At 38.3% G+C, this 13126-nt stretch overlaps 3 protein-coding genes across 3 annotated transcripts; 1 reads left to right on the forward strand and 2 right to left on the reverse strand.

Annotated features, from left to right (window-relative positions):
• Positions 1-7607: 7607 nt before the first annotated feature.
• Positions 7608-9923, forward strand: PFICI_10519 (amino-acid permease; the record flags this gene model as incomplete). Its single annotated transcript, XM_007839100.1, has 11 exons — positions 7608-7733; positions 7818-7914; positions 7978-8033; positions 8107-8211; positions 8286-8299; positions 8362-8414; positions 8473-8805; positions 8862-8970; positions 9028-9079; positions 9128-9730; positions 9795-9923. The coding sequence occupies 11 exons, from the start codon at positions 7608-7610 to the stop codon at positions 9921-9923; spliced, it is 1677 nt and encodes a 558-aa protein (XP_007837291.1).
• Positions 9924-10221: 298 nt separating this feature from the next.
• Positions 10222-10857, reverse strand: PFICI_10520 (uncharacterized protein; the record flags this gene model as incomplete). Its single annotated transcript, XM_007839101.1, has 2 exons — positions 10222-10659; positions 10741-10857. The coding sequence occupies 2 exons, from the start codon at positions 10855-10857 to the stop codon at positions 10222-10224; spliced, it is 555 nt and encodes a 184-aa protein (XP_007837292.1).
• Positions 10858-11224: 367 nt separating this feature from the next.
• PFICI_10521 (putative exopolygalacturonase X) lies at positions 11225-12792 on the reverse strand (the record flags this gene model as incomplete). Its single annotated transcript, XM_007839102.1, has 5 exons — positions 11225-11347; positions 11406-11507; positions 11571-12080; positions 12134-12305; positions 12362-12792. 5 exons carry the CDS (start codon positions 12790-12792, stop codon positions 11225-11227), a joined length of 1338 nt encoding a protein of 445 aa, XP_007837293.1.
• Positions 12793-13126: the final 334 nt, after the last annotated feature.

The following is a 13126-nucleotide window of genomic DNA, read 5'->3' on the forward strand; positions in this document are numbered from 1 at the left end:
GCTAGAACTAGTGCAGAGTGTCGGGACTCGGTTGCTGGATGACAGGAGTGGGAACCAAGGAAAAGGGGTCCCTCTGATTACTTGCGGTCCCCCCAAAGGTCTTATCAAATGTCGGGGCTGCACTTGGACGTTGCGGTACTGACTTGCGAATCATCAATCTCCGCACAATCTCGCGTTCAGCATTGCTGCTCGCTTGTGAACACGACAAGCCGAATTGTGATCAGTCAGGTTCCAAGACTTGCCAGGTCACGGACAGATGGGAGGAGCAGAAGAAGGGAAATATACATATATCTCTGCCGGGCAGGTCTCCATCAACCGTGTCCTTTCCTCTACTCTAAATATTTCATGCCGGCGGCCTCGGTACATACATGACTTACCTACATATGTACTGCACGTACAATAGCTACATGTACATTATTGCGTGAAGAAAAGAAAGGTCCAAGCTCCTTCTCCAAAGGGAAGGGGGAAAACATCCACATCCACCAGACATCAATCAGTTCCAGGTCCAGGTCAGTTTTATTTTAGTACGTAGTGAGCTGCAGCAACATCGTCATTGTCCATGACTAAAAACTAGTCGCAAACTGCCAAGCTGCCACATTTCTTATCTAATAGATAGACATCCTGACATCTCGAGTTCATATGTTCACATTAAACCAGTCAGTCCTCGTTTGCAATCTGACCTGCACAGAGACCACTGTCCTTTGTAAGACCGCGTCTGTTCTTGTAAAGTGACCTGTTGCATAAAGACGAATCGCACGCGGCTATCTTCTACGACTCATGTGCTACAAGATCTCCTCCCCCAACAAGTTTTGTGCTGCCGACAAATGATCTGTCGACGTTGCATGATACTCCAACCTTGCAGCTTGCTCTGGGTCCTTTGGGAGGCACCGATGATCTGGGTGCATATACACCTGTACGCACGCATTCTGCCAATGATTGACACTTGGATCACCCGACATTACTGCTTCTTGCTGTCTGCCCTGTAGGGCTTTTTGATCCTTTTCTCATGGCTGCCCGAGTCAATGGAACCAAACCAAACGAGTTGTTAATGATTGCGCACCCCCTCAAATGCCGCATGGTCATCGGCCTGCTCCCACCCTTGCGAGGTAAACACCGACCAGCATCAATTTGTTGGCCCTCGGTACCTAGTAGACATGTCGCTTGTTCAAGTGCATACCAACCTCACCTACATACTTGAGCTTCCCCGCTCGAAGTGATCGGTGCCAGGGCCTGGAAGCAAGCGATTATCAGGTTATCAGATCCTGTCCTTTCCCGATCTTGCATTACTCCTCAAGTCAACTGCGGAAGGGGTCTCTTGTCCCAACGTATGTCAATCTTCTCTGGCACCTGTCATTAGTGTTCATGATCCGCTTCGCATATATCCTACATTTCGTGATGAAAGACGGGTATGGACAGTATGAATCTCGTTTATCTTTTTCATACTCGTTACCCATTAGATGATGATACGTTCGACCATCTTTATTAGAGGGTCTTAATTGCTCCCGCTGTATTGCGCGCATCAAAGAACTCATGAGTATCCTTGCCAATATGCGTCGAATCATTCATCTCCTGGCCTTGAGAGTCGAAGAGAGGAGAAGAGTAAATGCGGCTGGTAGTGGAATGCGAGAACCGTGGTACTGCGCAGACAATCCCACAAGATAGATGAATCACGCTTTTCTTTACCATGAGAGCCGCAATCAAAGCTCAAGACTTCTCCCATTTTATACCCAAACTGGCAAGTTCTTCCGTCGAACAATACCATATCAGTTGCTCTTGATAGAGACCCTGATAGATTGCGAGACAAAGTGGGCCCGGTATATCTCTATCTGTTGATCAAGGTGGTGCTTTCCTATTAGAGTTTAAACTGGTCTGATATAGGTGTCAATTGTGTGATATATTGATCTATATTCTGCGCCTCTTAGTTTTAATAAGGTATACGTTTATTTAGGTGGCCCCGGCTAATCCCCGGAAGGTCCCGTATATCTATCTAGACACTATAATATTAATCCGTATACTTAAGCACACGCTAATATATAGGAATTATAATCCACTATTTAACACACCCCCTTAGATTTACGATTTATCGTAAATTTAGCTATATTTAAATCAAAATTGCTAATTAGCAAGATATAGCTTTTTTTAAGGCTATTCGTTTTAATTACGATAAATAACTTTAAATCCCATTTATTACAAAAAATTCTGCTATTTTCCTATTAGCAAGCTTTTTATTAATCTATTTGCTATTATTTTATTTAAAGGTTTATAAATAACTTTAACCCTTTCTTTTTAGGCTTTTTATCGTAATTAATAATTATAAATATTTATATAACGGAGCTTTATTTTTAATAACGCGATTTTAGCGCTAATTAAATTAATAATTTATTTATTATTATATTTAATAATAATAGTGCTATTATCTAGCTATATCGATAGTTTTTTTAATAATCGGCTAACGAATAATATTTTTTTAGCAGCTTGCGCTAAAGCAAATAATTTAGCTTTTATAATAAAAGTAATAATTATATTTTATTTATTTAATCGCTAATTAATTAATCCTCTAAATAGCTTTATAGCGAATATTTAGGTATTTTTGCGATTAATATTATTATCGGCAAATAATGCGTTATTAGTAATTATTAAATTAAAGGATTTTCCGATTTTAAGCGAAAGTTTTTTAATATTAATTAAATAGATTAAAGCTCGATTAGCAGCTTTTTAATATATTTAGCTTAAATTATTAAAAAAATCGAGCTAATTTAGCTATTACAAATATAATATTTAATTTTATAAATATAGCCGCGAATAGCAATAATCCGATTTTTTTTTTAATATTTTTGTATTTTATAAGGAAACGCTATAATTAATCGAGGTATAAGTTTTTTATAGCTTATTAGCGTTATATAAATTTTTTTTTTATTTATAAGCTTAGCGATTTTTTTTAAAATAAGCCTTTTAAAAAAGCTAGATTATTTTAAATATACGATTTTTAATCACTTTTATCCTAAAAAACCATTATATTAGCTCGCTATTATTAATTTTATATTTTTTTATAAAATACTATATTAAATAATTAATAGCTTTTTTATTTTTATTCTTATATATAATAATTATATTATTAACGTAAAAAAAAACTAGTATTTTTTTTAATAAATGCGTAAGGCTTATATAATATTTAAATATAACCGATTTCGGCCAGAGTTTTTATAAATTTTTTTTATTATAATAGCGGTAATATCCGTAATTTATAAAATATTTTATTTAATAATAATATAGCGTTTTTTTTCGATATTTATCCGGCATTTTTATAAATATATTTTAATTAATAGGAGCGTATATAAACGCGTTTATTACGTTATATTATATTAATTTAAAATCGAATTTCGCTATAATTGCGATTAGGGTGCGAAATAATTTTTTAGCTAATATAGCCGCGTAAATTTCCTAATTTTAGGATTTCGCCTATTAATTACCGCGAACGACGAATTTTGCTTTATATTTTTAAAATCTCCTATGCTTATCGAATTTATATACATATACCTATATATAATTAAAGATTTATTTGCCTTTTATTTGTAAATTTTTTTTATTAATTTCGGTTTAAAATCGTATATTTTTATAATTTTATAAATAATTAGCTTTTATTTAAAAAAATAATTTGCTAAACGGATAATAATATAATTTATAATATTATTTAAAGGAAGCTAAAATTTCCGTTTTATAAATTTTTACCCTTTAACGAAGGAAGCGTTTTAGCTTTGCTTTATCGTTTTAATTATTGCTTTATTTTGCTTTAAAAACGGCTTTATAACTAGCTAGGAAAGCTATTTATTATAGGATTATTTTAGGTTTTTTTTTTAATAGCGCCGTATCCTTAATTATAATCGCTTTTATGCTATATATTAATAAAGCTAATAAAGGTATTTATAATAAAATTTAAAAGGCAAATTTCGCGGTAATAAAAGGGTATTATTTATCCCTTTTATTTAGCGCTGCTTTTTTATTTTTTTAATTATTATTTTTTTTTCTAATTATTTTAATTATCGCTTAATAGGATGTTTTTTGCGGCGGTTTTTTTACTTTTTGGTTTTTATAAGATTTCGTTTTTAAATATTGCGTAATTAATTACGAAATCGGCGATAAGCTGGGTATTAGCACTTAAAAACTCGTTTTTAAATATATCCTATTTTCCGTCGCATAATTTTTTTTCGTTTATAATTATATTTTTCGTATTAATTAATTTATTCCGATTAAGAATCTAAATTTTATAAATATTAAATAATTTATATCCGATTAAATATTTTATTTATATTTTAGGTGCTAATCGTTATAAACGGCCGAATTTTTATTATGCCGTTAGCGTTATTACGTACGCTTTATATCCGAATACTTTAAAATAAATTTAATTAGGCTTATAACTCGGATTTAAGACTTTTTTTGCTTTCGCAATTGCTTTATAGAATTTTATATATAATATGCGCTATTAAAAATTATAATTTAGCGTGCGATTATATAAATATACCGCGGTTTTGCCGATTTCGGGCTAAAATTAATAAAGGAGTTTTATGCTAATATATATTACCCGTTCCTTTTTTTTAATTATACCCTTTAAGCGTTTAATAGCTTTATTTTAAGCTTATATATATAATACTAAAGGCTCGAATTTAATATATTTATTTTTAAAGTATTTTTTTATTACCTATTTAATTTTTATAATTTCGTTATTATATTCGATAATTTTAATTTTAATATTATATTAAATTTTTATTATACCTAAAAATAATCGGAAAACGTTAATTAATATAATTATAATTTTTTCCGTAAAATAATAATCCTATATATATCCCGTTTACTAATAAATAATTAATATTTAAAATATATAATTTTTAATCCTTTTAATATAATTATAAAAATTTATAACTAATTATTCGCTATAATTTTCGTTAATTAGCTATAGCGCTTATTATAATTAGCGCGTAATTTTTATAAATACGTAGGCTTTATATTTTATTATAATTAGTCCTTTAATTTTTATTTTTTAAAATAAATAAATAAGGTATTCGAAAGCTACCGGGCCTAAATATCTTATTTTATAATGCTATCGTATAGCTTCCCTAATTAATAATAGCCTTTTTATCTATATTATATATTTTTTCCGGTAAATAATAAATAACGCTAAAAATAATTCGTAAAATTTATATTCGAAGACGTATTATCCGTATCGGTTTTAAAATATACTAATTAAAAATTTATTTTTTTTGCGTAATATTATAAAGTCGTTTTTATTATCCTAATAATATTTTTATTTTTATAATTAACGAAATAATATTAATATAATTAGCAGCCTAAAATAATAAGCTATATTATTTAATAATAATATTTTAAATCCGAATTATATAATTATTATATTATACCCGTAAATAGGTAATTTCCGGTCGCCTAACCAAATAAAATCGTAATTAAAAGCTTATTTATAATTAATAAGCCTTGCTTTTATATTTATAATTAAAATCGTTATCGCTAAATTTAAAATAATTAAATAGCGTAAAAAGTAATCTTTTATAAATGCTATAAAACTGCTTTATACGTTTATTATTAGTTATCTATCCTATTAATCCGTATTAATCGGAAATAATTTTTTTTTAGTTATTCGTAATATGCTAATTCGGCTGGTTTTAATCCTTTTTATATTGCGAACCTGCTTTTATAAATTAAAGTCTTTTTTAAAGGCTTTATTTATTCGTGCTTATATTTTATTTTTAAAAACGAAACCTAAATAAACTTTTTTTAGGAATACGTAAAAACACAAATTAAAGGCGTAAAAAAATGGCAAATAAGGCATTTAGTATCCTTTTACCTTTTATTATAAATAATTCGTCTACTTTTTTTTTACGTAAATTAGCCGCATTTAATCGGGGAAGCATCTAATTTTTAATAAGGTAAACGTCTTTATTTTATCCGTTTTAAAGCTATTTATTAGCTTTATTAGCGTAAATTACGAAAGCGCCTTTTTTAATTTTTGGCTTAATCGGCTATTAAATGCTTAAGTTTTTATAAAAATCGTTATTTATTACCCGATATTTTAAATTCTTATTTAAAATATTTTATTTTTTATAAATTTAATAAAAAGCGGCTTATTATAATATAATTAAAATAATAATATTTAAAAAATTTATAGCCTAAATTAAATTATTTTATATTTTAATTATTTATTTTATTTAGGCTTTCGCTATAATTATTTTTTATTTATTAACCTAATTTACAGCTTTTTTTAATATTTTTAAAGGCTTAAAAGCTTCGAAATATTATTTTTTTGCTTTTTTTTTATTATTTAAGGCTAATTTGCCATAGCGAGCCCTAAAATTTTTATATTATTTATATAAAGGCTCATTAATTAAATAATACGTAAAAAAAAAATCTAAAAAAATCGTAATAATTATTTATTTCGTAATCTTTTTAATCGCCGTATATTGCTTAATATATATAGCCTTTTTTATTTTATAATAATTATAATCGAAATTAAACGATTTTTAACCTTTTTCGGTAAAATCCGTTATCGTTTATTCCCCGTTTTCTTTATTTTAAATACTCGAATCGTCGCTTTCGTTTATAGCTTCGAAAATCGCTACCGCGGTCTTTATATATTTAATTTTTCTAATATCCGGTTTAATTAAGGTTTTAATTAAAATCGTTTTATTTTTAAAATAATTAATTAATCCGGTAATTTATGCCTAGATTTAGAACGCATATTCCTAATTATTTTAATCGGAAATTATTTTTAACGATACCGTTAGGCCGATTCCGGTTTTTTTCGTAATTATTATTTTTATAGCTTCGGCGGAAGCATTAAAACTTTTAATTATTAATTAAAATAATGCTTTCCTATTAAAGTTTAAACTAATCTAATATAAATATTAATTATATAATATATTAATTTATATTTTACGCCTTTTAGTTTTAATAAAATATACGCTTATTTAGGTGGCCCCGGCTAATCCCCGGGAGGTCCCGTACATCTATCTGGACACTATGGTATTGATCCGTGTGCTCAAGCACACGCCAGTGTATGGGAACCATAGTCCACCATCTGACACTATCTGGTCTCGCTACCATCATAAAGAGCTTCCCACATCATGACCCCGGATTGTCGCGGCCAAACCCCCCAGCCAGCTAACTGTCAAGGTTCTTTGGTGCACTTTTTGGTCTAAAGAGCTGAAAGAGAGCGCCAGCTATGAGAAACCCTGTCCCTTTTTGTACCCTTGCTGGGGAGAAATGATGCAAAGATACCCGCGCCGTGCATACTGATACGACCCCGGGTACTCAGTTCGCGCGATATGATTGGCAACTTTCCTCCACGCCCAAAGATAAAGGCGTATCTCCGAACCAGCGAATATATCTGCCATGTCTCGCAGCTTGACTCTTGTTCAGACTTGGCTTTTTCTTGTCAAGCTTCTCAGCCTTTTCTTTTCCTTTTGCTTCGTCTTGGTTGAAATCTTTCTTTCTAATTGAGTCTGCATAAATGTTTATACCGCGTTGTGTCGCTGACAAGCCCTCTTATCAGATCGTACACCTTGACACGATCCCCTGTCTTATCTCGAGCTTCTCCGACAATGGCTGAGCCCCATGTCCCTCCAGTCACCAGCGCGCTGCCGCCCGGCGACCAGCCCGATCATCTCTCCGAAATGTCGGAGGATGAGGCGGCGCTGGCGGCATTAGGCTATAAACAGGAATTCAAGGTTCGACATAGTTTCCTTTCACCCACTTGAGGGGGAGACGTGCATGGAACTCGCAATGGCTAACCAGACGATGAAAAACAAAAGCGCGAGTTCTCGGCTTGGACCACATTTGCTGTCAGTTTTGCGGTCATGGGCTTACTGCCGAGCATTGCCACGACAATGTGGTACGGAGTTGGTTACGGTAACACAAGAACCTCGAAACTTGACCAGCTTTGGGGGCTGAGATGCTGACTGAATCATGTAGCCGGACCGGCAGCCAATACATGGGGTTGGATCGTCAGTGTCATCTTCATCATGTGTGTAAGTAATTGCTTTGGACTTGGAAGAAGAGGAAATCGGAAAACGGAAAAAGTCATTCTAACACGACTATTAGGTTGCATCGTCGATGGCGGAGTTGGCAAGCAGCATGCCAACCTCTGGTGGATTGTATTATGCTTCGGCGGTGCTTGCTGGCCCCAAGTTTGGTCCTTTTGCCTCGGTAGGTTTATTTTTATCGTCTTTGGTCCTAGTTTATAATTTAAGATCCTATGGCGCTGACATAATCTATTCAAGTGGATCACTGGATGGTGAGTGAATATGATGAATATGGGTTACGGTTTTGTTTCGTCGTTCTAAATTACAGATGAAGGTCAAATTGGTTTTTGCAAGTCACGGGAGCTCCGAGTGTAGACTATGGATGTGGTCAGTATTGCTTTCTGGCATTTTCGTCACTTTCGCTATACTGACACGTTACTCAAAGCTGCCATGACCCTAGCTGCAGCATCCATAATGAACCCGGAATACGTTCCGACTGAGTGGCAGACGTTTTTGTTGACGGCATTCATCATGTTGATCCATGCTTGCCTCAGCAGTATGCCGACGTTGTGGATCGCGAATCTCAACTCTGTGGGAACAATCATCAACATTCTCTGCTTGGTCATCACCATCATTATCATTCCCGCGGCCGCCATGACGCAACCCAAGTTCCAGCCGAATGAGGTTGCCTGGGGTATTCAGAATTATACCGAGTGGCCGGACGGAGTGGCTGTTCTCATGAGTTTCTTGTCCATCATCTGGACCATGTCAGGTTACGGTAAGATCATGAGACCCAAACGTGCTGTTTTTTTTTAATTAAACATTCGTGTGCAGACGCATCGTTTCATTTGAGCGAGGAATGCTCCAATGCCGCGATCGCTAGTCCTCGATCAATCGTCTTCACCGCGGCTAGTGGAAGCATTCTAGGTTTCTTCCTAAATCTGTAAGAATCCAACGATCAGCTTGCTTCATTGTTACTGCTTTACTTATACTTATCCAGGGTCATTGCATATACGATTCAAGACGTAGATGAAGTCATCAACACGGATCTCGTAAGTTACTCGCGTTTTGTGTATTTGGCGTAAGCTAACAAGACACAGGGCCAACCCTGGGCAGCCTACTTGGTCCAAATCCTTCCGCAGCCCATCGCCATGGCCGTGCTGGCCATGACTATCATCTGCGCCTTCATGATGGGCCAAGGCTGCATGGTGGCAGCCTCTCGTGTCTGCTTCGCATACGCGCGGGATGACTGCTTTGGCATATTCTCCGGACCCCTGAAGAAGGTCAACCGACACACCTTGACCCCGGTCAATGCCGTCTGGTTCAACACAATCATTGGCATCATGCTGAACCTTCTCATCTTTGGAGGCGTGGCCATTGGTGCCATCTTTTCCATCGGTGCAATCGCCGCGTACGTTGCCTTTACGATACCAATTACCATCAAGACCTTTTATGTCGGAAGCAATTTTCGCCGGGGACCATGGCATCTCGGATGGTTCAGTATGCCATCCGGAGTCATGTCGACAATGTTTGTGCTTGTCATGATGCCAATCCTGTGCTTCCCGACGGTGAGAGACGGCGATTTGACACCAGAGTTGATGAACTGGACCGGCTTGGTCTACGGCGCGCCCATGTTTATCGTAATTATCTGGTTTGCCGTCGATGCGAGGAAATGGTTTAAAGGCCCCAAGATCAATATCCAGGTAAGTCGATTCTACCCGTTGTCTTTGTCGCGCAATTCGGTCAGCTAATTACATCTGGTTGCAGCATCATATGCTACACCAAGACCTCAGTGCTCACCCTGGAGTTACTGGCATCGATCCCATAGAATCATCTGCAGTGGTCGAGGGGGCGGATCTGGAGAAAGGTTCAAGCAACAAGAGTGGTAAGACTTGAGCCAAGGTCACTGTCACTCCATAATGTATGCTTTAGTGCAACTAGTTCTATGGATGCAGGAAGAGGGACAGCCACGAACCGCCCAAGACGCTCTCAGGTTCATATAAACACAGATCGCACAGAGACAACAAAGGGGGCAAACTATGGGATTTTTCCGCATGATTTTCTCGCTTGGAGAAATAGTGTGGTCGGCGAGTAATCTCAACATGCTTCAAGCCTGTGCACCAAAAATGAAGATGAATGATCAGAAATTGCATCCAAAGAAAGCTCATTGCTCAAATAATCACATTCGTCGTCGTTATAGTTTCGAATCATGCCTCGTTCCAGGTATAGCAGCCCGGACCCCGTCGCGAACGTTCTTTGCCCACCTCTTGCCCGTCTTTCCAATCCAACCCGCCGTCACCCCGGGGATCTCATTCTCACAGAAAACATTGTCCCCCGACGTGCTGGCCAAGGCATAACCGTAGCCGCCGTCGTGCTTGCCCGGCTCGCCAACGAGGTACTCGGGATCCACACAACCAACCGATATGAAGATCTTGTCGTCGCCCTCTTCCCAAAAGTACAGAAAGCTCCCGCAGTTTGTGCAAAATCCGCGCTTGATTTCTTCCGTAGCATGGAAATCCTTCAAGGTGGTTGTTGGCGTGGTGTAGGTGAGGCTCTTGACGGGAATGGTGTGACAGTGCCAAATGAGTGCTCCTGTGCATCGCCGGCACTGTGTGCATTGGCAGCTCTCGCTCTGGGGGATTTTGTTAGCCCTCAGTACCTCCTCAGTCTTGGATCTTGGCATAATTGATCAGGATAAGCTCTCTAGTCTTACATTTCTCAAGAAATTATGATCCTTGGGAAAATCGACCTTGTACCGAATGGAGCCACACAGACAGCCTCCAGTGATTGAGGTAGGCTTGGCAAAGTTGTGTTGATTTGGAGATGACATGGTCGGCATCTGATGGGTTTACTGTGAGATGGAGAGGAATGAATGAGAATGGGAAATCTAGGACAACTGATCGACAGTCGAGCTTGGGTGTTGCTTTTTTAACCTCTTTCTTATATAAAATCAGTGGCGCAGTTGATTCACTACAAGTTATCGTCTACGGCAACGTCACTTGCCCCGCCACCGCCCTGAGTTTGACATGTACGCCTTTGCGATAAGAGCCAAAATGAAGCTAAAGGCTGCGACACAGTTGTATTGTAACACAACAACACTATGATGGTACAAATTTTGTTTCTTTGATACCTAGATCTCGCATTTGATGGTTTTTCAATCGGATGCATCAACCCGCGTGCCCAGTCATTGATCTTTTCTATGACGAAACGCAGTCAAACCCCTCTAATCCAGAGGTATCGAAACCGCTGCATATCCACTGAGGAGCATCACCGCTAGGCGGAGTGATGGATATGTTCTTTGCAACAATGTTTTGACATTGCTATTCTCGCGGCGTTAGTCGAGATTACAATAAATTCTTGAGAGTCAAATAAACATACCTTTTCCGAAGAACAAACAAGTGTGCCGACCTGAGGATCGTGCTTGGAGCTTGTCGTGCCCCAAAAGTCCAAGAAGTAGACATCCGAGATCGTCATGTTGGACTATGAAGAACATCAGCACGTATTCCATTCAGACTCATGCCTTCATCATCCGTGTATGCGTACTGGGAATAACTCGCAGAGGGTCTTGTTAGACTGGCCATAGCACTGATTCACCTCAATCGCCCAGTCATTATTGTCATTGTAGTACTGCTGGTAAGTAATGTTCTTGACGTATCCGGCTCCGCCACCACCGCTGAGTGTCGGCGCCTGGTACGAGTTGATGCCTGGCCAGACCTTGATGCGCGCACCGTCGCTGGCGTTGGACATGCTGTTGTTGAAGACATAAATGTTCTCGACAATATCGTACTGCTCCACGTACTGGCCCAGAGACCCGACGGAGATGCCGTGGCTGCCGTTGCAGGTCAGGCCCTGCACAACGATATTGGTGCTATTGGGCTTGAATGAGACGCAGTCGTCGCCGTTGTTGATGACCGAGTTCTGGATCACGATGCCGTCTGCTCGATAAGTGTCCCAGCCGTCCGTGTTCTTGGGTGTGGTGCTTGATGTGCTGTAAACGGAAATGGTAATGTCACTGATCAAGACATCGGACGTGTTTGCAATCAGGTTGAACCACTAAATAGCGTGAGTATGCCCCTGTTGTTAATGAGATGTGCCCTTGTACTTACGTTTGGCGAATTGACAAGGTTGAGGCCTGTGATACTTCCGCCTTCGAGCCCATCAGTTACAAACAGAATGGGTCGTAGCAACGAGGCATTGGTGGCAAATGCTTCCCACCAGGCTTGACCAGCACCGTCAATCACACCAACTCCATCGCCGTAGATGTTGACGTCCTTTCCACTAAACGATCAAAGTCAGCCGTGTTCACCAAATTGTCTGGTCGACGATATGCTCACCCGAGCTTGAAGAAAGAGGTCGAGTTCTGAAAGTCGTATTTCCAATAGTTGTTCACCCAATAATCGATATCATCGGTGAAAGTGATTTTTCCGGAAATCGCAATATCCACACTGTCCAAAAAGGTGAGATCAAGGACAGAGCCGATTGTGTAGTTTGAGTCCAGAACCACCTTTCCGCCGCCATTGCATTCTTGGAGGGCAGACAGAAAGACTTCCGAGTCGTCACCTCCGGTTGGCACGACGAAACACTCCGTCTCACGCTCCGGTGACACGACAGCAGCTCGGCCCGTGTTGTGAGGGTATGGCTGCACGTTTGGTCGGCTGATGGACGTCTTGCCCGTGTTGGGGCTTAGAGATCCAATTTTACTGGCTGCTTGGGCTGATGTTGTCAGGGCCGCAAGAGCCAGAGTGGTGAGAGCCGTAGATAGCATCGTGCTCTTTGATCCTTTTTGTTCACCAACAGACCTTTTGGCAGTGCTGGCTTCCGTCTCTAGGTGAGGAAGAGAGAGTATGCCTTGCGTTGTTGCAATTGCTGTTGGACATGGTCGAGATGCTACAAGTGCTCGCCTTTTGACTTCTCCATGCCAATATGAGGCTCAACGTCATGAACAGCCAAGTCCGTCAATATTCTTGAGCAGACCGGTAAATTCAGGCCGTAGAGTGCAGTTGTCAAATCGCCACACAGATTTTCCATCAGTCAGAAGCCGTCCCCGCCTGCCAAGGTCTTCGGTAGCCCGGCCGACTTGCCCTGGCAGGCGATAAGCA

This window comes from Pestalotiopsis fici (genome assembly GCF_000516985.1).
Source record: "Pestalotiopsis fici W106-1 unplaced genomic scaffold PFICI_Scf_7, whole genome shotgun sequence".
Taxonomy (NCBI): Eukaryota; Fungi; Ascomycota; class Sordariomycetes; order Amphisphaeriales; family Sporocadaceae; genus Pestalotiopsis; species Pestalotiopsis fici.